Source organism: Kryptolebias marmoratus, linkage group LG16, assembly GCF_001649575.2.
Source record: "Kryptolebias marmoratus isolate JLee-2015 linkage group LG16, ASM164957v2, whole genome shotgun sequence".
NCBI lineage: Eukaryota > Metazoa > Chordata > Actinopteri > Cyprinodontiformes > Rivulidae > Kryptolebias > Kryptolebias marmoratus.
The window spans coordinates 16,814,467-16,840,294 of NC_051445.1; the positions used below are offsets into that span (position 1 = coordinate 16,814,467).

The 25,828-nt window shown below is 39.8% G+C and overlaps 2 protein-coding genes across 19 annotated transcripts in view; both read right to left on the minus strand.

Annotated features, from left to right (window-relative positions):
* LOC108232279 (focal adhesion kinase 1) overlaps positions 1–14,267 on the minus strand; it is a 56,302-nt gene extending 42,035 nt beyond the window's left edge. For 7 of the 18 annotated variants that reach the window (XM_017409931.3, XM_025004545.2, XM_025004543.2 and 4 more), the window contains exons 1-2: positions 12,383–12,638; positions 6,738–6,764 (exon numbers count right to left, since the gene is read on the minus strand). In XM_017409931.3, the coding sequence (XP_017265420.2) occupies positions 6,738–6,764; positions 12,383–12,623 (268 nt within the window). In that variant the 5' untranslated portion in view covers positions 12,624–12,638. Of the gene's footprint in view, positions 1–6,737; positions 6,765–12,382; positions 12,639–13,970 lie in introns of those variants that run through there. The other 11 variants (XM_037980349.1, XM_037980350.1, XM_037980348.1 and 8 more) reach the window with 6 other exon arrangements.
* Positions 14,268–17,297: 3,030 nt separating this feature from the next.
* On the minus strand, positions 17,298–22,056 carry LOC108232206 (protein NDRG1). The gene is made up of 12 exons (XM_017409830.3): positions 21,865–22,056; positions 21,399–21,504; positions 20,695–20,815; positions 20,462–20,524; positions 20,281–20,341; positions 19,625–19,711; positions 19,142–19,198; positions 18,899–19,065; positions 18,708–18,807; positions 18,559–18,594; positions 18,421–18,472; positions 17,298–18,000 (listed from the first exon to the last, which is right to left on the minus strand). Exons 1-12 carry the CDS (start codon positions 21,913–21,915, stop codon positions 17,783–17,785), a joined length of 1,119 nt encoding a protein of 372 aa, XP_017265319.1. The 5' UTR covers positions 21,916–22,056; the 3' UTR covers positions 17,298–17,782.
* Between the last annotated feature and the right edge of the window lie 3,772 nt (positions 22,057–25,828).

Below are 25,828 nucleotides of genomic sequence, written 5' to 3' on the forward strand. Positions count from 1 at the left end.
TATTGGGTTTGGGTTCCAGAAAATCATTGCTGCTCTGACCCTGATCTATTTTGCGTTAAGTGCTCGAAGTGCCCGTGTGTCATCTGTGACAGAAACCAAACTTTCCAGCGACCAAGTTAAAACGGATCCCAAAGCAAACGATGGGAACATGTATTCTAAAAATAACAGAAGGGAAAAATAACTTAACAAATGGCCACTTTGGATTAGCAGACAAGTGTTTTTAGTTACTGAGGCTTTGTAGTGTAGCTGTGGCACAAAGAGATCAGTGCACCACGATCATGGGCCCAACAGACACTCAAGGCTTTAATAAAACGGATTAGAGGAGATCAGGTTATAAATGCACCTCTTACAGGGTTACTATGATCATCAAATTAATACGATACTAATAAGGCTATAGCTGCACGGCTGCCTCACAACAAGATAGTTCTGGGTTTGAATCTCAGCTGGGGTCTTCTCACCGGCACAGAAAACGGATAGATAATACAAGTTTCCAATCATTAGGTGATTTCTTCAAAATCTATAATAATTACATTATCTATAATCATATATAAACAACATTAACTTCCAAGTACTGACTGTACAATAACACCCACAAAGAATCAAAAACAACAGGTTAAATGCACATCAGTACATCACACTGCCACAGTGCACATGCAGAAACATAAAAATAGCTGTTTGCAGAACAGACATTAACCCCCCCCACCCCCACCCCCACCGGCTACGCTGCTTGGATTTTTCACAATAAGCCATAAGAAGATTTGCTCTGTGTATTTGGTAGCTTTGGTGAGCACAGTTTACTTTCTGAGACTCTCTGAGCTGTTCCGTGTGTACTCTACATTTGATTTTTCGGTTTCTGAAACTACGCTTTTAAAGTGCAGGAACTAAGTAGCTGCCATCACCGTTACTCCTGATATGCCTGAGATGGGTTTTTCTGCACTGATTTGTGATTTTTACAGTGAGAGGAAGAGTCAACCATGTATGTTTAAGAAAAGAAAAAAGAAAAATCACACAAAAAATAACAACAAAGTCGGTATCAGACATGTAACCAGAGCCTCAGGACAACATTAAGGTTTGCTAAATCATTTTAGAGAAGAAGGAATGCTGACTTTTCCATGCATGCATAAAGCCATTTTATGTTCCAAAGACAGTTACATAACACCTCTAGGAAATGGACAAAGTGGATAAAAGTGGGAGATATTTTGCCTTTGTCCAGCCTTCAAAGGTCTGACTTTTAGTATCTTTGTTGTTTGACTAAATTGGATTTTTGTGCGTCAGAAATCAAATACAGAGCTTTTTGACTGCAAAACCATATTATGTTTTACAGTATATTAATGTATCAAAGCTTTGCAAATTGCACCTTATTTACTGTGTCAAAAAGAAGTCCGCTACACAACACTCATCCTGATCTGAACCAATTTCTGCTCAAACTACATGAACTAAATATGCACACACATGCCCCAGCACACCCGCAAGGACAGAAATCAAATCAAATAGGCCATGCAGGCAGCCAGGATGAGGAGCAGGCAGCCAGGATGAGAAGCAGGCAGCTGGGAGTGCCATCAGCTCCTCTCTCAGTGGGGCTCCACTAAGTGACAGGCAGCAAGCTGAGGAGGAGTACTGCTCCACACCAGCAGCAGAGGGATTCTTTATCTCCTCATCTTTAATGGCTCTTTAGTGTGTCTGGGTTACTGGTATAAGCCCAGTCCTGCAAGACCATGCGCTTCTTCTGCATCTTCTCCTAACATTCCTATCTTCATTTTGTTTAAGTGCAACACATTTCCAGCATGCTTCTTTTTCCATTCATTCAGCCTTCCCCTCCTTTCTCCTCCTGTCTCACTTCTCTCATACTTACAGGCCTTTTAGATCCTGCTTTTCCATCTTCATTTGATCCTGCACTGTCCTATTGAACCACCACACTCCCTTCCTGCCGCTCATCTTTCTGTTATCCTCAAACAATTCCCTCTCCTCCTCCTCCTCCTCTCTCACATCCCTTATTCATTCTATCCTCTGCCAAGGTTGCCATCATATACACCAGAGGACTGACAGGAGAAAGTGTAAAGCCTGGACACTAGTTGTATGTCTATAAACATGTGTGCATAGGGGATCAGCACTGTGTGTGTATGAGTGTGTGTAAGCACGTACGAATGTTGTGAAGATATAAAATTATACCATTGCATGTCATTTTAGAAAGAAAAAAAGGCACTAATACTCAAATCCTTACATTTCTGAAAGATAAAATACAGTAAAATCAGGTTAAAGTTTGAGGGTTATGTGTTTAGCCAGCACCGTTTTAATATTTCAACACGTTCTGATTCCGTTCAACAAAGCACTGGGAGCATGACACCACATGAACGAACAAGTTTTTACATAGAATAACCCAACAACCAGTCATGTTACAAGTAAACGCTGAGACAATGAAAACATTTGCTCTCCTGCTTGAGAACTGGTCATGCAACACTTCAGTTCACCTTTTGGAAGAATGTTCATTGTCGATACTACACCTGGACCTCATTTGTCATAAATATTAACAACTAACAAATACAGATGACAAAATGTAGGTGTCTTGGAGTACAATCTGAGAATACAAAAAGTAAAAACAGATATTATTGAATTCTCTAACTATGTGTGTGATTGGCAAAAATTTGATAGACAGTAAACGATGAACTAAACTTAATAGTTATTTATTTAAATGTATGTTAAAATGAGAATATACACGAGTGATGGTCCCAGAGCAAGCAAGTTGTGATCCCAATTTACCAGTAGGTGTTAAACAGTAGGTGTCCCTAGATCATAAATAATACACAACAGGAATGGCACTATAAAAGAGTTGCACAACAGGTACATTCTTTAATGTGCCTCTTGTGTAACTCTAATATTTAATTAAAGGTAATGTAATCTCTGCAATTGTCAAAATGCAAGATTTTATCTTATGGCTCTTCACACATGGCGAGTTACAAAACTTAGGATGTGCAAAACTGTCTGAAACAACACAACACCCCTCACACACACACATCAGGAGTTGCAACATCAGCTTTAGCAAAAGTTGCCATTAGTGAGGCCCAAAATGACAAGCATACACTTTGCATTACTTCTGCCTGCAAGTGTTTTTAGTACATACTTGGTAGGGGGTGCTGTGCGTAGATGCAGGCCCCTTTGCTCCAGCAGAGAGGGATGCAGCCGCTGTTCTCCATCTTTTCTGAACAAGGAAGAGTCCCAGGTTGGGCCACAGGGCCCAGCCAAATACGCTGGACCCCAAAATCAGCATAGAGGAAAAAAACGACTAGGGACACTTCTTATTGTGCCTTTTTTACGACTGTATAGAAAATTCCTGGGAGAATAAACCTGGATGAGCAGTAGAGGAGGAACTAGACAACTGTCCAAAAATGTTCCCGAAAAGTTGGAAATTCACAGCTGATGTACTAGAAACTGGACTGCAACTCGTCCGAGGTACATCCATTGTAGAATTTGTCAAAAGTAATTAGTTGTAGCCAACTTGACTAAAACAAATGACCCCAGTAGGAAAAGTCCTTCAGAATCTGGTGTCACAGAGGGTGCAGGAAACACTGGAGCCACTGTTGTTTCCAACTGATACAGAAAATTACAGCATGTTTTTTATCTCTGAGTAAGAATCACATAAAGGTCCATTTGTCACAGACGTCAGAAAGCTGAGTTCATTCAAATCAAACTCAGATTTCGTAAATCTTTATGTATACTATTGATCACGAGACTCTCCGGCAGTCCTCTCCAGCTCGAGGAGGTGTTTTCATGACTTGAAGTAACTTGCAGTCGAAGTTCATGTAATCAATCCAGCCAATTTAAGTCATGACCTTTAACCCAGCAAAATACCTTTTCCACTGAGTAATATGATGCGTAACGATCTTCTGTCAGGTAGTTTCTTTTTTTAACTCCTTCACCTCGGGGAGTCAGTCTCAGAGGATGGAGACAATTTGCTGGAGGGATGCTCCAGTAGGGTGGAGGTTTTCTCATCAGATATTCTAGTAGGCTCCCGCAGCTGATAGATTTCCCATTAGATCATCTTGTGGTCTAGTAAATCCTCAAATTCGGGTCATCAGCGCAAATTTAACAACCCAATTTATAAATTATTGCAAATAAATTTCTCAAGGTCTCTTTTTCATATAGTAATAAATGTTAATTAACTGAGCATGGCATCGTATGACATATTTCCAGGTTACAAAGAGACACTGAAAACATTCCTTGGATAAGCAATAGTCCATACGATCACATCAAAGCAAAATTTTCCCCTCCAAAAAAAAAGAAATTTTGTTTTTCTGTAAATCCACAATATAGTCCAAATGAGCTGGGAAAACAAATCACAGAAAGCAGATAGCAGAAATGGGCATCAGTGGGAAAAAAAGGAAGAATGTAGGACAGAGATGGGCGCAGAGAAATGGAGCATAGTGAGGCAGAGGATGGTGAAAGTGTCCAACACAGGAGGGAAAAGAAACACAAGGAGAGGGCTGAAGATAGAGACAGAAGACGACTAAAGGAGGAGCTGGGAGATAACTAAATTACCTGGAGAGAAAGATCAAAAATATGGATTGCAAAGAGACAGTTGAGGTAATGAAGTGAACAGGATAAAGACAGAAAGCAGAGAAACCCCAGGGAGGAGCTGAGCCTCACATCCTCCAGAGCTTTCTCGTATTTCTCAGAGCCTGCAGGAAGTAGACGGGTCAAAGCAGGTATCTGATGTTGATCAGGGACAGAATGTGGCACAGACCCGACTGAAGAGGTGGAAAGAAGAAAAGGGAATAGCAAATAAAGCTGTGACGCAAATCCATACAGGATGAAAGTCGGACAACGGAGAAAACAAAAAAGAAGAAAGAAAAAAAAAAGAGGCAGGTCTGATGCAGTAAATTCCTTTCAAAGTCAGTCAGCTGTGCGTTGATTAGGACGGTTTCATAAGGCTTTCCTCTGTAGAGTCGCAAGAGAGGCAGGATCGTAACATCACTTCGTATCTTTCTCACACTTACACACACACACACACACACACACACAGACCGTGGCAAAACAAAAACACTGCGTTTATCCAGTAAAATCCTCCAGGAGTCAAAAGGAGCATATAGATGTCGAAGCTATGTGCGTAAGCCAGAAAGAAGGGAGTCCGTGCGCGGGTTTAGTAAGGTAAGCACCTCTCTGTGTGTGTGAGAGAAATATGAATGTGAAATCTGGTGTGTGTGTGTGTGTGTCAGCAAAAACTCCTCTCTGTCCAGGCTGCGAAAAAGCTGCTCGGATCACTAACAAGCAAACCCATCGAAGGAGGGCAGCGATGGTGTGTGTGTACGCAAGTGCCTGTGTGTGAAGAGAGGAGGAAGAGGAGGAGGAGGAGGAGAAAGAGCGAAAGAGAGAAATATTGTAATTAAGACCCGATTAAGTGCAGCTGATTGGACTTTGCTGAGAAGCACGTACTCTGACAACAACCTCAGCTGTGGCAGAGTACAAGAAGCTTGTCGACACACAACTCTTCTTTCAGCAGCACAACTCTGACAACAATCACACTAAAAGAGGGTGCTGAACGTGCTTACGAGTCATCATTTTCACATGATACTGTTTATACTTTTTATGTTCAAAACATCAACAGCTTTTACGTTAAATGCCATGTTTGTGCTATAAATCATCACCAGCCTGCAAGTTTAAAAGAAAATGTAATGAGTACAATTAATACAAGGAACTAGTGCTTGCATTTTCCTTTATATATATATATATATATATATACATGGTTATCTAAAGCCAGGGAGGTGGTGCTCTCTATTTTTAATAAAACTAATGAGCCAGCTTTGGAAAAAAAGAAAACTGAGCAGCACATATTTGGAGTCTATATAACTGAGAATTACTGAACACCACACATCCTCAGCAGAGGATGCACTGCCTCAGAACCCTCACCACCTTTTAAGAGCGCAGCATTAAGAGCATCTCGGTACGGCAGCTGCAGGGTAACTGATAGGAGGCTTTAACAGCGTGTGGTGAGAGTAGATGAGAGAGTCGTTCATCCATTATCACAAAGCGATGCAAAAAAAAAAAAACGCAGCTGTAGTTGAATCTCTCTACATGTAGGCAAATATCAACATCAAATTAAGAACTATGTTGCAACAGCTTCATTCCTCAGACAATATGGCTGCTAAATTACACGTAATTGGACAAGTGACACCGTTTCGTTTTCAAATATATGCCAAACAAAGTTAAGAAGCTTCACCTCATTTAAAAGTTTCAGACAAGCAAAAGTTCAACTTTAGCAACATATCTTCCTCTGGAAAGATGTCAAAGTCTAAGAAACATAAAAAAAACAAAAAAGGGTCGGTTCTTATTTAGGAACGATATGTTCTCAGCTCCAAATATCCTGATCGAAGACGTGCTGTAGGACCACTGGTTACCTAGCAACAACCTAAAAGAACAACCTGAGCTAAGGGCCATAAGGACTGCTTATCTACGCCGCTCAAATTAATGCAGAGCCTCCATCCTCTTCAGGCCACGGTGAAACCAGCTCTCATTCAGAACATTTAAAGAACATAATGATTCGTTCTTTGCTTAAATAAAATAGCTTTAGTTCATATTAGGGTAAAGTACTTTGTACCAAAATCTGCACAGGGGATAGGACTTTATATACTGTACAAACATACCCAGAAAACACAAATCTAATGATGGTTGGCGACAACAAAACTGACGTGTAATTAAAATAAAAACAAAAGCAAAAGAAAGCGAACAATAGGATTTGTACTCACCAGCGTAGTAAGATATTCTGGAAATATCTGGAACAGAGAAGACAAGAAAAAATATTTTACTTTGATGAATCTGGGAGTGAAGTTTAGCATATTACTCAGTGAATAATTCACAGCAGATTAAACTGAAACATCAGCCACCACCGTGTGTTTTCAGACAGTGGCAGAATTACTGCTCTAAGGTCTCAAATATGAGAAGAATCTGGTATTATTGAGTCTTAGGAATTTAATAAACTGAGCTTTTTTTTTTTTTACAATTCTTTATCTAAGTAATTCATCAAATGGTTAATAAATATTTGCCTGCCATGCATACAAGGGTGAAGAACAATAGTGTGTCCTTCTGTGTTTCTTTATAAGTATAGTGAGGTGCCTGCAACAAGAACAGAAAAAGATGAAAAGCTGAAGAGCTGAGATAGGAAATGAAAATGTATTTTGATCATTTACACTCCAACCGAGCGCCTGAATTAATACGCTACTTTATTGACAGTCGATTTCTAATCCCGCTAAGCACATCCACTTGTTTAAATGTCAGCCAGCGTCGACCAATCAGGCCGCGCGGCAGCTCTAATGAATGAAGGGGATGTTATATGTGCTGTGTCTCAGCCTAGGTGAAGCGAGCAGAGAATCCTGACTGGGCAGCATAAATCTGCTGTGTCACGCTGCGATAACTTCTCACAGACCTTCAAAACCTAACCTCACTCTCCCCCCGTCATCACTCCTTTAAGTCCATCGTTTCACTTATATTCTCTTTTTTAAAAATATATAAAAATAAAGGACACCAACATGAGCAGCGTGATGAAATGTCCTACACTCTGAAGCTATGCTGACTCCCTGTTACTAAGCAACAGCCACTAAGAAGGACTGTGGTGCTAATAGGGATGCCAAGGCTTTGTCTTATAATACTTGTGGGACAAAAAAAAAAATGTGCCCCAGTTCCTTGAAGCATTTGACTAGTGTTCACTTTGCAGTTCATGTTCAAAGGATGTCTTTGTTTCCCCCTCCTCGAAGTTTTGAAGATGTATGTACTTGTTATATTTTGTTTACAAAGCAGTGATTGGGTAGGAGGGTTGTAGTTTGTTAATCACAGGAAGAAACTGAAAGAAATAACAACAGCTGGAACATCACAACAGCCTGTGCCATTAGAGAAGAAAGAAAATCTTGATCATTCAGTATTCAGGTAGTCAGCTGACCTCTTTTTTTTTTTTTTTTTTTGAGGTGGCACATAAAAATCACTGAACCAAGAGAAGAGCAACTGAAGCAAATAAGACAGTAACGCTGCCTCCTCGTAGGCTTGTGCTAACACATTACTTTATAGGTGAATACACTGATGCGCCCATCACTGAGAAGCTAAGTGAATCTGGTCAAATGAGCTTTTTAAACTGCTCAAAACTCCTATCAGTATGCTCAGAACCAAAGTGAAGTCCCCCCCCCCTCCATCAAACTTTGATCATGTATTGAAATGCTTCATAAACAGTATAGGAGAGGGGGGAGTTTGGGGAGACTCTTTAGCCATCCTAAGCATGTTCTTTCTTTGTATTTTGATATGCCTAGCCGTGCAGCATGGGTATTTCAGCATTATTATTAGAATATGTAGAAGGAGAGAAATAGATCAAAGGAGAGATTTTTTTTCCTAGATATGAGGTATAGTGTAAGTAGGACTTGTTAGAAAGTCTAATTTCTACTATTGATGATTTCATTTATTTGATTTTTACCCAATGTTCATGTGATTACTCTTAAATTTTTTTTTATCTGACAACATTTTTATTCACAAATACTTTGGCTCCCTTCTATCCTTTCTGGTTTCAGCTGAGCTCTTCTTAAATGAAGCCCAGTTTCTTCAGTCTCTGTAGTTGTTCTGTTTGCTTGATGTAGGCCTCTCACCTGTAAGCTTAAGGAAATCCAGAGGAGTGTGTGTGTGTGTGTGTGCATGTGTTTTGATCCCATTTGCTCAGTGGAAAACATCATTTTGAAAACTGGAAATACCTATTCCTGTTTCTTTCTCTTTTTTTCCTTCCTACTTTTAGGTCCTTTAAGCAACACAATAATTTACCTAGTTTTCAGGAGAGCTCAGTCAGTGTTTTGCTGTGTCACAATTTCTTATAATCACATAATCCAATTTGTTCCTGGCAGTATTTTGTCCAAAACGCTAACAAAAGCGACATGACACCAATCCCAGCCCTATTTCCTCTTTCCTCCATGCCGGGTTTGTTATTCTCAGTAATTTATTAACATGAAAACAACATTAAGAGTGTTTTGAAAGAAGAATGGTGGCACATTTATGACAGGAAGGCCAGCAGATAAAGCTTGTGTTGAATTGTTTTTAGTGTAATCCATGTGTAAGCCTTTAGACTTTATTGACCTTGAAAACAGCCCACAGCTCCACTTTTAACTCGATACCCAAACCACTCGATTAACAAAAAGAGCAAATAAAAATTACAACTCGTGCAAATTTCACTTGGGAGAATTGTCACTTTTGAATTAGCAACTAGGCAGTTTTCTTGTTGCTATGAGAGAAAAAAATAAGTGTTAAACCCTTTAAATTTACAACAATGTCCCAAAACCCTAAAGTGGTACTGAAACATCTGTAACTAGGACTGCCAAAGACATTTTCACTCCCATGATCACTCCACAGAGCCTCTCCCTCCTACTCAGTCGCATCCTCCTTCATGCTCTCAGCCTTTTACTTTCTCTCTTCTGCTCAAAAAAAAAAAGTAAAGAAAAAAAAATCAAAAAAATCTATTGCCTCTGGCTACCAAACAAAGAGGCTACGCAAGCAGACTCCATGCTGAAGGCATTGTACAACCCAAATCTCACCCACAAAACAACAACAGCCCTCTGCAGCGCTCCTCTGCAACAATCAGCTCGCCAAAGCAGCGCGCATTAAAACACGGAGGTAAGGCGACTTCAGTGAAAACAGAGGAAAGTCGCCACGGCAGCACTTTAATCAGTAGCTGTCACTACTCCAAGCAGCAGCTCCAGAAATCCTGTGGTAGATCTGGAGCTACTGCAGAGATAGGACAAAAAAGACCAAATAATAAATCAGCTCCCTTCACACAATTGCATTTTTCATGTTAGGCAAAGAACAAACATCTTGACTTGTGCACAACTGGTCAAAGTGCACCCGTGTGAACTCAGAAAACTCAGCAGGAAACGCAACAAAGAAATGATCAATTTATACAGCCCTCGTTCCTGTCAGCGGCGCAGCTCATCGTCACTCCCTGTCATCGGGTTTTATTCTTATCAAACGCACTCTACTCCACACTTCCATTTATTTAAGGAAACATCATCCTGAGAATCTGAAAAGGATGCTGTGAAGCAGACACAAGCGAGGCTCACGGTAAAGCTGTTTATAGGAATTTTTAACCCATATGTTTTCACATTAAAGAATGAATTAAAGAGTTATTACTGTGATGCCAAAGTTTTATATTGGTTCAAGAGCCGCTCCAAACCTCTTTAACTTTTCTGATGTTAACACTTGGTGACATTTGTTCAAATAATTGGTGCTGTTTACTGTAAATACATCTGTGAATTCATTTGTGAATCATACTATCTTTCTTCTGTAGAGTAAATTATTTATTTATTCCAAGATTTTCAAAGCTTTGAATTTTTCTAAATTCAATTTTTTTTTTTTAATTTACAAACATGCAGGACATTGGATGGCTTTATCTGTGTGGGTTGGGTTACTATTTTTAATTTAGTTAACTGTTACTAGAATAGAAATGATCAATTATAAATATGTGAATTTTAATCAATTTGTAGGAACTTTTTTTGAAAATAAAAAGGTACCCCCTTCCCTTTATAACGTTTTACACATTAGAACAACAACTAAAGATCCTACCCTCATTAGGTATCTGTACAATAAAACAAGTCTAAGATAAAAAAGGTAGATGTAGTGATTTAGAGGAAACTCTAAAAAAATATATATTTATTTGTTCATGTTAAGTGATTCAGCATACTATAAAATCCTCTGAAATGGGTCAGGTATGAGGACTGGACTGAAATTATAAAAAACAGGGTTAGGGTTAAAAAAATTATAAAAAACAAGTCACTGACCATAGAAAAACCTTTCAGAAATTAGAGAAATCTATAGTCCATTTTCAGAAAGCTGAGCTCCTTCGAAGGAAAATATGAAGAAACTGTGACCTAAGACTTTTGCACACTTTTTTTGCACATATGAAAACGAGCCCAGTGGTGTTTGTGCTTAAGTCAATTTTACAATCTCACTACCTGACATCGAGAGCTGACCACATGGGATGACTTAAACAAAACAGAGAGCTCCGAATGCAAATAAGGGCAGAGGGATGATGGCGAGCAGGTGCTGACCTTCAGCCACACTTTCGCCGGTCTTTTCAGAGAGTTTCACAGTCAAAATACGACAAACACCGGGTTCTTTAACATCTTATTACACCACACTTCTTCTATTATACGGCAAAATGGTTTAATTTCAATTTCACGGACACTGTAGCTCCAGAGCTAGACCTGTCAAGTGGCTTCTTTTCTATTTGTGCCAGAGGGCATAAAATGTGGAGAATATGACACAAACAGCCAGGTATGTTAGCTATAGTTATTAGCGCAACAGCAGAAAACAGCCCGGGGACACAGGATGGGTGTTTGCGGCAGAACCGTCCCGGAATTCAGTGCAGCACAATAACGCCGCCACATCTGAGGCGAGACACGAAACAACAAAAGTTAAACGAGATTATAAAAAAGGTAGGATGTTGTCTCCTTAAAAGATTAAGAGCGAGCGTTAGTTTCCTGCAACTGCAGACACACGAACGTCCTATGTGTTTATTTCCACAGATCTGAGGAACATATAGATTTTTTACTACTAAAAAGTCAGAACAAACCATGGGGGTGTTTAGTTGTTTTGGTACAGAAACATCAAATGACCTTTTGTGGCAGAGGTTTCCAAGATCTGATTCCTCAGTATTCGGCACAGGATTGGTAGACAGAGAACTGTGAAAAATTTTGACTTTTTGCCTCAAATTTAGTTGAGGATCCTCTCGAGGAGACACAAATGTGATCAAAAGGCCAAGCTTAAACGTGACAGAGTGATAAAACCTTATTTAGAGTTAAAATGACTCCAGTGAATAAGCAGGTTGTTAATCTTGTGTCTGTCATTATTACAGGAATCAGTGACCATGAAGTGTGACAGTACTTTTTAATGAATACTGTCGCGGCGATAAAGGCAGCAGTGATTGTTAAATCCCATCTGTGGGTCAGCACTAATTTAAAATCTCTCGCCGGACAAATTATCGGCGCTCTCGGCGTTGACAGGAAAACACACGTTAACGCTCATGGAGGGAAGCCTAGCAACCGGGATCCAAAAGACCATTCAGGCCAAGAGGCAAACAAATTTGTGCCACTTAACTCATCTGACAAATCTGCAGTCAGCAGCAACCAGCCAGATTTTCTCGAAGCGAAACGGAACGGCCTGCCGACGAGATCAGAAGTCCGTGCGTCTTCGTTCGTTTCCACTGTCTACCTGTCTGGGAGGGTTTCACATGCAACCGCTTGCACGGCGGTGAGAAACAAATTCCTTTCCAGCCTTCAAGCCTGCCAGACCCTCTCTACCTGCCGAGCAGAGAGCGGCTGTACACGAGTCTAACGCAGACTCATCCTTGAGTCACCGCTGCACACCTACGTACCTCCATTGGTGCAGCCAAGAAAATCCCAAAACTGCATGATAGGAATCGGTAAACAGAGGCTCACACCTCTGCTGATATCCCAAACGTCCGTTTGTGTCCCTCTCCCGTCTCTGCACTTCCTAGTTGCACTGTACGCTGACACATCCAGGGGAGGGAAAACACCCGCCTCCTGACTGGTTGGAACTGACACACCTGGGGGCTGAGTTTCATCTCCAAACCGCTGCGTCCTCCTCCTCCTCATCTCCTACGTTCTCCATCTCATCTGACTTATATCTCTACTTTTGTACAGCTGAATAAAGGGAGGCATGAGAACCAGCACAACTTCCTCCCTGGAGTCAATAAAGGAGAAAAAGTGAGAACAGTCATGGAAACAACCCCATTCCAATTTTTCTATTTAATTTTTTGCAAAAAGAAAAATCTGATTAAAACAGCCTGATGGTCTGTGCTCCAAAAGTCACCTGGTGTCAATAAATGAGCCAAAAGTGAAGTCCTACCATGTGCAAGCTCCCCCTTTTTTTTTTTGTTTTGTTTTTCCCCCTATTATTTCCTGTGGCTGAGCACCTGCCGTCACTTTGAACATGGCTGTGTTTCTTGTTCCAAAAAGAAAAATCAAACAATGAATGTTTGTAATGGTGGCAAAATATTACATAAAAAATGAGTTCAAGTTTAAAAACAAACAAAAAAAACAAACAACAAAAAACAAAACAAAACATGTCTCTTTTGAGAAGAAACTTTCCTGGACACCTTGGCATCCTGTCTTCCTTCATAAGCCGAAAGTGGACACGCATGTAAGACATGTACGTATGTAAATCACAGGTTATAGTCGCATACAGGCAGGAAACAAAATGAAGACGAAAAGAGGGGGGGAAAAAAAAGGAGAACAAAATCTGACAGAAACCTGACAAAGCAGCTTCCCAAATTCTTGAACGAAACCAAAGAATCTGAGCCACAGAGATGCTGGGCACCAGTCAGCATATTCCTGCATCACACATGCATTTCTGTTTAATCCAAATATAACACAATTAGGGCCATGTCCGAATATTATTATGTTTTAGTCTGTTTGTGGCAGATGCTTAGGGTGAATTGTTGTTTATTAACCAAGTCAGAAAGCAAACCATAAACTTGAGACTCCTCAGGTTTAGGCAGAGCTGCTCCCTTATTATCCCCAACGCCCCTAACCCTTTCTAACAATGAGTCCCCAGCCCTGACAGCTCTCGTTGCCCGACAACAAACAGATGTTTCTCCTAAATGCTGTTGCCCCGAATGAGAGAAATCCTCCTGGCTCGTTTGGACCTTTGCACCTTTTCGCAGAATCAAACACACGGAGGGCTGGTTTCGGCCACTGCACCACCGTCTGTATGTTAGGAATACAAATGACTCCGTGATATCAAAAAATGACGAGTGTTTTTTAATTCGGCTACAGCGCGGTATTTTCCAAATAAATCCCAACTACCAGCTTCTTGAAAACACACCCACGCGTGTAGCATTAACCCCATTGTCTCTGTCTGTGTGTTACCCCTCCACCTTTGATGCTAAGCTAGCTCGGCTAGCAGTGCGCTCCCCCCTCTCCACGGGGACCATTACTCACCCTCTGCTTCACCCCCCGAAAGTCCCGCCGCTCCTTCGCCCTGAAACCGCTCACCTTGTCCCGGGCCCGCACGCGATATTATCACGTTTACGGTGGCCGGGCGACAGGGTCCCTCTCCCGGTCCGTTTCCGTCCACAACAGCGCCGCCGCTCCCGGTGGTTGTCGTCCACTGACGTTGAGTGAGAGCTCCGCCGCTGCCGCCGCCGCTGCCGCCGCTGGAGGAGCCTGGTGTTCTCCAACCAACATGGCTGCAGCTGACGGGCGGAGAGGGGCCCAACGTCCACTCACACGGCCAGACATGCCTGTGTCCTGAAAAACCCTCACCAGGAACAAATATGCGTGCATATAGAGGCCTGTTTAAAATATTTAAGGCACTATGATTGTCCTAAACACGTTCCAGGACTTTTTGTTGTTGTTGTTGTTGTTGTTTAACATTTGTCCCTTAAGCTTAGATCAAGACTGACTCCATTGATGTTCCTGTATGAACTTCATGTTCTCATGACATGATGCATTACAATAGAAATATTTATTATTAAAAATATACATTTCATAGTTCTTTGTGTTTCCCATTGTGTCCAAAATGATATGAAAACGTGTTAAATTACCATGTGACACAAGTTGTGCAGAGGTATCCCATGTGGATTTGGAACAACAAATGTGTGGAAATTCACATGTGAAAACATGTTGAAATAACATGCAAAACGCATGTTTTGCACCTGCTTCCCATGTGAATTAAGAATAAAACGCATCCACATGGTAAAACATAATAAAATAACACAGAAAACACGTTTTTGAAATATTTTCAACAACTTCATGTGATTGCGTATAGTTCCATGGTTTTCTACACGTGGAAAACATGGTAAAGTCAGGAGATTTTCCTTTTTGTAAGTAGAATCGTTTTGTTGAGGTTCTCCTTGGGAGGGAAGAGGATGCACAGGATTAGGATTGAGGTCATCAGAGGTACAGCACAGGTTGAAGGATTGGGAGATAAAGTTAGAGATGGTTTGGACATGTGCAGAGGAGGGACAGTGGGTATATTGGTAGAAGGATGTTAGAGATGCAGCTGCCAGAAAAAAGACAAAGCGGAGATATATGGATGCAGTCAGAGAGGACATGGAGGACAGAGGACGCAGAAGACAGAGTTAGATGGAGGAGGGTGATTCATTGTGGTGATCCCTGAAAAGGGAACAGTTAAAAGAAAAAAAAAGGAAGATGTAGAATTGTTTTCTGGATCTATCCCCTGTTTAAATTAGTTGTTGTCCAGTAAAACATTCTTCTCCATAACAGGATTCAAACTGAATCGACAGAGAACTTTGCTGCTCTTTTATATGAACAAATGCATGCACAAAAACATGAAGGGGTGAATAGATTCAAAAGCAATGTACTATTCAGCATTGTCAAAAGATGATGCGTGCTCTTATGAGCTTTCATCTTCCACTTCTACAGTTTGGCCATCATGCGTCTGATTTCTTATCAAATCTGAACCAAATCCTTTCTGTTTCAGTCAAAACTTTCGGAATTCAGAAAACTGATCTGATTTGGGAAACAGCAACTATCGACTCCAATGGAAGCAGAAGAAAAGGTTTCTCAAAAGTAAAACTAATTTACATAGAAGAAGAAAATATTAAAACAAAGTTGAAACCTTACTATTAAAGACATCATTTGATTATTATGAAAAATAACTATCATCAGAGAAAAGACTGCTCACTTGGTGTGATAAAATGAAAGATAATGCCACACCTGTCACTTTAAAAAGACAGCAGGTGCTCTGTTTGACTCCACCCTTATAAATGATGTGACATCATACCAGAAGGTATCCTCTTCTTTGTCAATTAGGATTAAAATAGAGTTCATAAATCACGGTTAATTAAATGGTCATATAATAATGTCTACTAGTGAAGATGATTTGCCGGGTGGCTTAGGCTTGGTTAGGAGGAGCAACTCAGACAAGTCAGGTTTACGTAATCCTGTTAAATTCATGCCCATGACTCATAAGGTCAATGACAGATTAACCAATGCTGACGTGGAAGAAATATGTGTTTCTTACCTCACTTCAAATAGGCAATAGAGAATAATCAATGTTTAGGAGCATTTAAAGCCGCAGAGGACTATATAAAGCTGGAAACATTTTCTGCATCAACTCTTCTTCAGGAAGATTATCCGTACAATGGCAGTACATCTGTAGTGTGTATTAAGCAGCAAAGAAATTCACCTTATAGAATATATGATTATATATTGAGTGGAGCACACTGAAGCATGTTAAAAAGAAATGGCACAGAACATACATGTTATACCCGATGCAAGGAGAGAGAGCCAAGGTCCCATGATTAAATGAAGTCTTAAGAGATTTCTGTCATAAATAATTCATCACAGTATTCTAAAGACTGGCAGACAAAGGAGGCTTTGAAATAAAGATGCACCCCCGACTTGCGCACACACACACGCACACACGCATAAACCAAATAATTGTGACTTTGATGCTGGCTGTCATTACGCTGCCGTGCATCTGTATCTCTGCTAAGTCTCAGAGCTCAAAACAATCCGTCTACTCACGGGCCTACACAAACAGCCCCACCTACACATGCACAACAGTCACGCATGCAGCTCGTTTCCATACAAACACTGATTCAGGCTATCACACACACACAAGTCTGATATTACTTCTGTACACACACAGGCATGCAAATCATGGCGCTTGGCTGAATTTACCCCACATTTACACACTGATATTGTGTTTAGAGTAAAGTGTTTGTCCTCCATATTTCCATATTAGACACTACGCCTTCAGATCTCAGTTACTTCATTCAGCTGTACTATATGTAGATATACATCTATGTGTTTAACTAGACTCACATTGCATTGCAATTTGAGGTTTGCCGCTAGATTTGTTGATGTTTAGTACCAACCTTAGTTTGACCAGTTTTTATTTTACAATTCCAGTTAATTTGACAAAAAAGGTCATTTTTAAGGCGCTTTAATCCAGCAAGGTTTTACAAAGGAGTTTGAGCAGCTAACAGAACAGAAATGGTTAAATTCCTCCATCTAGTGGCCAATTCATCTATCTATCTATCTATCTATCTATCTATCTATCTATCTATCTATCTATCTATCTATCTATCTATCTATCTATCTATCTATCTATCTATCTATCTATCTATCTATCTATCTATCTATCTATCTATCTATCTATCTATCTATCTATCTATCTATCTATTTATTTATTATTTAAGCTAAGAACAACAGGTAAGAACCTTAATTTCTAATATACGAGTACAGCATCTGTCCCTGTACGGCTCTGTGAATCTAATGGAAATAAGGAGATAAAAATGTACTTTATTTAAACTTTATTAGGAGGAAACTTTATTAAAGCATATGCGATAGGTGATGATTAATCCAAATGACAGTTACATAAAGTGCTTAAAAAATTAACTGCATCTGAACCATTGGTCTTTATAGCACACACTGAGCACATTCCTACAGTTATGAACATGCAGTGTTTACTCTACTAGTGATGCTAAATCTGTACATTAACAACTTACAGCTATATTTATGTTTACTTAATGGTAAATGTGGAAAAAAAGGAGAAAATTTACAGCTGAAACCTACAGTAAAAGAGGGGATAGGAGACGTAAATGGAAGAGGGAAAATGGATAGAAGACAGAATTCACCTGTGGCAGAGAAAGAAAGAAGAAAAAAGAGACTAAATGATTGTAAGATGGGTAGAAAAGGAAACAATGGCGGAGGATGGGGGGGGGCAGATTGAATGAGGTATTGTCTGAATTCAGTGCACAGGACTGAGAGCTGTCTGGCCCTCAGCATGCCACCTCAGTGGACTTTGAGGCGCTCTGGTTAACAGTGGAAACATTCTCCATGGAGGTGTGCGTATGTCCGTGCTTCTCGGCGCCGTGCGAGTGTGTTCGGCCGCGCTGCAGCTCGTCGGTGTGTGCACGACTCCGAGGGCCTTCATGTGAAGCGGTGCTGGAGCCGGAGCCTGTCCGTGAGCGAAGCCTGGTCATGCTGGCACTGGACACTAAAAACAGGGTTTTGAAACAAATGTTTCGTCATGATCAATGATTTTTGTTTTTAATTCAAAATGTTTTATGATAACATTGGTATCATAGCCATACTATACACTGTATGTCATGATTCTCATGAATCACTGAATAGATTTTATTGAAACTTTCAGAAAGTACTCATTGGATGGGCGTCTACAACTGATTCACTTTTGGAGTCACCCCCAATTCAAGGTGGCTGCCACAGCCAACAGTCTTTTACTGAAAAAATAAAATATTTCAGCATATTTGTATTTGTTTGTTTTGTTTAATGGTAGTTCATATGAAGCAAGGCCAAACAGAAGTGCTGAAGTGATGTAATAAGCAGGAAAGAAAGTGTCACCGAACAACAAGGTTATAACTCTGTAACACAAAGTTTCTTTTACTTATTCACTTACAGTGTCCCATGCCTTGGATAAAATATTTGAGAGCTTCGATCACTTTAGCTGGCTGTGAAGAGACAGATAAATCATAATAAATAAATCAATGTCTGAGTAGTTAGGAGCGTATTGTATTTTCTGAGGAGCTGGTCATACCTGATCCACCTGAGGAAGTCCTCCACAGTCCGCCATCTAGAAAAAAACAAGACCCTGTAAATGTTTTGCTTTATAGTGATGCTAAGATTTTGCATTGGATATGTGTGTGGTTTTCAGCTATAGTTTTAAATAAGCCAGTCATTGGCTACCTTGAGAAATGTGGTCTTTGTGGGGTTGAGTTTAGAGTTGCATTCGACCACAGCTTCCACCGCTGGAGAATTATCTCCCACAACCAAGAGAGTCGAGCACCTAAAGCGACGAGGAGTTGAATTAGCCTGGGGAGGATTGTCCTAGGCCTGAAGGTGTGGATCGTCTTTGGAGACGACAGCTTTTTACTCACGTGAGGGTCTTGACGTTGGTGTTCGCCCCAAGAGGAGGCCGCTCCATCTCCAGAGCACTGCGGCTGTTGTAGGAGCGTAAGAACTGACTCACGTTGGACTGATTCATCGTTGTTGTGATGTAGTGACGATACGTGGCCACGAGCTCGTGATTTGTCTGGATCTCATCCTATTTTATAGACGTATTTGACCCTGTTGTGTTTCACTTTAAGATAAAATGTCCAATAGTTGTCCCGATCCCTTACCTTTCCAAACATGTGTGTGAGGATTTTGTCTGGGAGAGTGTGGGTCCAATCAGTAATCTGTAACACAGATTGAGAAGCATTCAGACAGCACTGTTCAATTATTAGATATTTCCTTTTCCTTGTAAGCGTAATGTAGCCTTTTGTGGGTGTAAAACCTCTAAGAGTCCACACACAAAGGAGTAACACACAACATTGTCACTAAAGTGACCAAAGTCTTAGGGTTGGAGTTTCGGCTTCACTTCAGTAACTAAGGAACAGTCAGCCCAATCAGTCAGATTGTAGCAAAGTATTACAACTGGTAACATAAAGAGAAAGCTCTTCTTAATCATTAAACGTGTGAAATTAAACTGCCAGTCTTTGTTTTTTTAACCTGTAAATTAGCTTAATGGGATTATTAACCTTTTACCGAAGTCAGCCGTGCATGTTGACGTGAACAGGAGTCACACTGTAAATATAGGTGACCTAAATACGTGCGCTACATACCTTGTTTGTAACAGTATCCATGAGGCTTTCACCATTAGGGTTAATGTTGAACAGAACCAACCCGTCCACCAAATCTGGGTGATCCAGCTGTACAAACATAGAATTTAAAAATAATATAATTTTACACCTAAGAGGCTTAATCTTGCAAAATCGCAACGGTTTCTATTTCTTGAAAGAGTTAGGACTGCGTTCATACCGTATGTGCGTACTTCCTATATGTGAACTCTTTTCATGTGAATAATATGGCTGTTAAAAATGACCTTATTTAGCTGAAAACTAATCAAATTTCTAAGCTTTGAGCTATGTGTTTTTGTAAACGATTACACAGGAAGAAACCAAAGTCTAGCAAAGATTTAATTCGTTTAAAATCTAATTTTTGTTTGTAAACATATTACAGACGGCAACACCATATTAAAAGGGATATCTCACATAATTAGAAGTGGAAAGATTTGTACAAATATGATCTTACTTGCTATGGATAGCTCTTTCAGTCATCTCAGTTTGGAGAAAGAGCCTAAACTGAGGTGATTCAAAGAGCTATCTACAAAAGGTAAGATATTAATTATTCATAAACTTTTTACAGAATTCCTCTTCAAAATATCTTAATTATCCCTTCGAGTCTGAATTGAATTTGGGGCAAAAAGACTGAAACTCACAGCAAATTTAGCCAGGATATATGCTCCTGCTCCGACTCCCATGCCAACTACGCTGCGAAGCCTGCAAAGCACACAATGAAAACCTTATTTCCTTCAAAAAGATGGAGGAGAAGTGCTCAGCTAAAAGTGTTTGGTGTCTTATGTTCTCAGAGGAGCCTGTGGGTGGAAAAATGTGTCTCACCCGAAGTGTTTCAGGACATCAGGCAGCATCTCAGAGATCTGCTCCATGGAGGGGTACGTGTACCTGAAAGGTCAAATGTCAAATTTATCTTCTAGCAGCCGACATACGATTCACCCACATAGTCATGTTACACTGACAATCATGTACAAAAAGAAATATAAACATTGACACAAAAAGAAAAAGACACACGTGGGAATAAAAACAAGAGGAAGAAACAAAGATGGCCTACTGACACAGCAGGCAGAGTTTTAGCTCCCTCGTGTTGTCCCGGTGCTTCAACGTGACAAACTGGTAAATGTCTGACGATTTCCTGCATGTCCTCATGGGTGAACAGAGACTCATAACAGGACTTGTCTACATGGGGAAAACACATAAAAATACACCAGTTTGGTAAAGTTCAGATGAGATAACGAGACCACAAAAACGTATCCCTCACACTGACACATCTCTTAAATATTACTGTCAAAATTTAGAAAAAAAAAGCTAAAAGTAGCTAAATGCTAGCCAAAAGCTAATAGTAGCTAAAAGAAGCAGAATGGTAGCTAAAAAGTAGCATAGGAAGACAAAAATAGAGCACTTGTGATTAAGCTAATTTTAAAGACATCTCAATGTATTTGTATGGGGAAAATATTTGTAAGTAAAGGGTAAATCATTTGAAAAGTACAAAAGTTACAAAAAGCAAAAGTCACATCAACCATCTCCTGAATGAGCTAAAGATTTTGATATATTAATGTCTGAAACGACACAAAGTGTGCAGAAATAGTTAGACTGCAAAAAAAAACAACAACAACAACAAAAACTCATGGAAAAATAAAAGATTAAAATAGTAGCAGCAGTTGTAGCAGCTTTCACACGACTAACAAAATAATATAAGAACTTGTTTGAATTTAGGGGGATGTATAGAGTGTGTGCAGAGAAACTGAAGGCTGTTGCTTACGGTTCAGTCCGACATCAGGTAAGGTCAGGATGACGGGACGGTTTGGTTTCACAGTCCCTGTCATAACGCAGTGGACGTCCCCATACTGAGTCTCAACGTGCTCGTCCTATAACAAATTCAAGCACATTCGGTCAGACAATGCAGACCCGTTATAGTTTGAGTAACAGCTGCTGCAGACGTCCAGAACTTTTCCAACAGAAGCTTCTGTCTGAGCTGCTGTGAGCATGAATCAAACAAACCCTGCTTAAATGTCCAAAGTTACATCCCAATCATTCATTTGCATTGTCCAAACCTAAATCTCTGGGGTTTTATTCATTTTTACTGTGCATTCTGACTCAAATGCTAACAACATTATCCATGGGTGACTCACTTACACGCCTCAGTTTATTCAAAATGATCACTTGGGTGATGTTATCAACAACCGATCTATCCAACAGGTCATCCAAAGTTGTTTTTTTATACTCACAGTGATATGAGGCTCAAAGACAGAGTCGCTATCGTTCTCCTCGAGAACCATGGCTGCAGATCGGAGTAGGACACAGCAGATTTATGAAATGATGAACTTCTGAGAAGTCGTTTCCTCCCAGTGGGGTCGGGCCGGCCTTTTCAGCCAGGTGACAACAACAGTTGAGCGCGTACGTGACAGCCTATATGTTTGAGCTTGTCCTTATATCCTCAGACGCTGATCTGTTTTAAGCCTTAACGCCGACCTGGATCGGGTGTGGCCAAGTGGCCTTTTCTGTGTTAATCTGACCTCAGCCTGCTGTGTTTCCATAGACTAAATTAACCAGGACATCTGCACTGCAAAACAAAAATGTCACTTAGGAGTTTCAGTGCACATGTGAGACATGGTAAGATGCTGATCATTCTGGTATTATATATCAGAGGTGACCTTTTCTTCTTTAACCTTTTCAAACTTTTTGTTTTATTATTTTGTTCTCAGTCCAGCTGAAACTTACTGAAGCTACTCATTCATCTTGACGGGGATTAAAAGGAACCTTACATATTGTGTTTTCTGTGAGGAATCAGCAGAATCACAGCATGTCCAGCCAGGCCAGGAGCGTGTCGGCCGTTTAATCTCAGAGGACCATCTGTTATTCACAGGCTGCTCACTGCGGTTCAGTAAATTTGACCTTTCTATTAATCTGAACCATCCTAATTAAGTTTATTAGCTCATCTGAGATCTGTATCGCCTCCAACAAAGTGTGGTGGCTAAAATGAACTTTGGGAAATCATACCTTAATTTGTCTCTGTAGAAAGTAAACAAATAAGTAAGTAAATAAATAAATAAGTAAACAAATGAATACCTTGAAGGAAGGCACAACACTGTGCAATGAGTACTTTCTGAAAGTTTCAATAAAATCTATTCAGTGGTTCAATCAAGAGATATTTTGCTAACAGACAGAGCTGACTTCCATAGTTAATGGCAATGGGTTTTTTTTAAACTCTCATGAAAGCACTTCTTACAGTATTAGTTGTGAGCAATATCTCAATATCTGCAAAATTGACTGAGTTTTGTGTCTGCTAAGGTGGCCTTGGTGTGGTGGCAATCTTTAATGTGTTTGGCTCCAAAAGAAAATGAGTTGTAGATCTACATCCAGTGATTACTTTCTTTAAGTTTCAATAAAATCCATCAGTTGTTTCACAAGGATTTTTCATGAGGCAGACAAACAAACACCCAGACGAGGTCAAAGACATTATCGCCCTCTGGCCTTTTTTTCCTCATCAAATCGATTTTTAAAGCTGTTTGAAAGTTAAACATGAAAAGATGTGAACACTCAGTGAAATAAGGTAAGAATAATAAAGCAATTCTTTAATCATTTTAAATGTAAAATTAAGTGCTTCTAAAAACAAATAAATAAATAAAAAAATAATAAGTTGCCATCCACCACTGTTGTGTTCTCTGACTGTCTCCATGGCAACAAATTGTAAACACCAACAAATCCTGCCATTTGTCTATGAGAAAAGTGAGAACTTTTTGGAAATGTTTTCAAAAACAACTTCTAAATGCAAAATGAACTTTTTATAAAATTGGGAAACTTTACTCATTGTTGTTTTGATGAAGCTGTAAAAAGTGAGAAGCTTAGATCTAAACAGTAATTATGTAACTTAAAAAAATAGCTTTTTTCAGACCTGGGACTTTGATATTGATTGTTGATTGTCTTTAGTGCTCTCTATATTTTGTGCATTGATTTTTGTGATTTCATATAACAGCGCCTGGAAATTGATTTATTGCTGCCACAACAAAATAAAATAAAAAAAAAACTACACAGGTTTCCAATCGACACAAATCCAACTATTTATGGATTAGGATTTCTTTTCACAATATAAAAACAGCATCTAATCTCCTCTCACTCATCAATCTAAACCAAAACACTGAAGATTTCTGCTGTCAAGATCTACTCCTTCAAACACCTCGCTAATAATAATGATATTATTTAAACCCACACGTCAGAACCAGTCAACTAAAGAAGCAGAGGGAAGTGGCTGAACCGAACTGCAGGTGGTAACAGCCGGCTGAGCGGAAACACAGCAGACTGTTGTGTGGATGCCGTCCTGCAGACGTGCTGCTGCCACTGTCTGCAGCATAAAGACAGCAGGTTTAATCCGTTTAGTGGTGGCTGAGGAGCAGCAGGCAGCAGATGGGTCTTACTCAGCTTCACGTCATTCTGAGGGCCAGAAACATCACAGACGCTCACACTGACCTCTGGCCTGCAAACCTATTTCGCCACCAGCCCCTTGTGCCAGGTGAGATATGGTGCTCAGAACGCGATCATGTCAGTGTTTTCTCCAAACTTGTTGTGAAAAATTAAGTACTAACAAAAACAAAACAAAATAAATATGTTTAATTAAACTGATGCAATGAGTGTCTTTTCCTTCTTTGTTCTGTTTGGTTTGAATCTTGAAGTGGGCTTCAGTGGAAAGATTATGAACAACTAACATCTTACCTGCTGTAGCATTAGCTCGTCAGTCCGGTCAAAATTAAACTTTATTTCTCCAAACTGAGGTTGTTTAAAACTCTATTAAGGTTGTAGGCAATATAGGATTGTTCATAACTTTTTCACAAAAACTGTAATGTGACTAATAATTCTAAGTCAAAGATCACACAGTCATTAAGAAGACCAAAAATCAACTTTTCTTAGCAATCTTGTGTCAATAGTAACAAATCTGACGCAGTAATATTTAAAACTCATCATTAATTGTTACATCATAATGATAGCAGAGTCAAGTTTTGTGCATACAGGTAGTATCAGTCTGTTTTAACCAAATATTACCCTGACTTTTCCACACAAACTGATAATAATTGCTTATTAGTGGCACATTGTGTTTATCAGTTTTTTAAAAATAAGTAATTTAAAGATTAAAGGCCCAGCAGTCCTTGAAGGAAAAAATAGAAATGCAGGTGTATATTCAATGATTGCTCTCTGAAAGCTTAATTAAAATCTGTTCCGTGATTCATGAGAAATCATGACAAATAAACATACTCACACAGGCAAAAACCATTATCACTACATCTTTGCCTTTGGAAGCAGGCGATAATGACTGCTGATTTAAAAAACATGTTTTAGCGTTTCTTGCTGTAACCAACCAAATAAACCCTGGCTTATGAGGTTTGAGAGTCCAGTACCTCACAGAGGAGTCCACTAGGTGGAGCTGCATGTCAACTTTCTGGTATCTGTTGGTCACAAGACAGGATGAGAAAGTTTAAAATGTTACCTAATCAATAAACCTGTGAAAAGTACAGTTACTTAGTGTCCTTAGTTTTCTTTACTTGACTTTTTTTTGTTTTTGTAATCACATAAATTTAAACTAGTGATAGATTTCTAACAGATGTGTTTTGGAAAGTCACTTGAAGTTTTATTTGCCTTCATGTCAGAGAGTCCAAACAGAGGTGATGGACGGTCAGGTGGAACCTGAGCTCTGAAATGGAAACATATAAAGTGAAGTGATCCCTGAGATAAAAAATACACAGCTTCCTTTTTTCTTTTTTGTCTTTTTGACATTCTTTTGGCATGTTTTAAATGTCTCTGCTTCAGGCTACCTGCACCTTGTATGGTGTGAAGTTGGCCGCTGAAGCTGACAACTTGTTGCTATGGTAACCCTTCGGCCTGCAGGTGAAAGTCTTGCTGTCGGGCTCTCGGCTTTCAAAACATCCTAATTATACACACTGCAGCTGCTGCTGCCTGCCGGCCTGTACTGGATTGTGTGTGTGTGCGTGTGTGTGTGTGTACACATACGTACATAGTGTTTCTGGTGTCCAGGTATTACTGATGTTGTGGGGTCCTGTGTTTGTTCACACAGTTGCATTCTGAACATGCAGTTTCCTTATACAGGTGCTGGTCATAAAATTAGAATATCATGAAAAAGTAGATTGATTTCAGTAATTCCATTTAAAAAGTGAAACTTGTATATTATATTCATACATTACA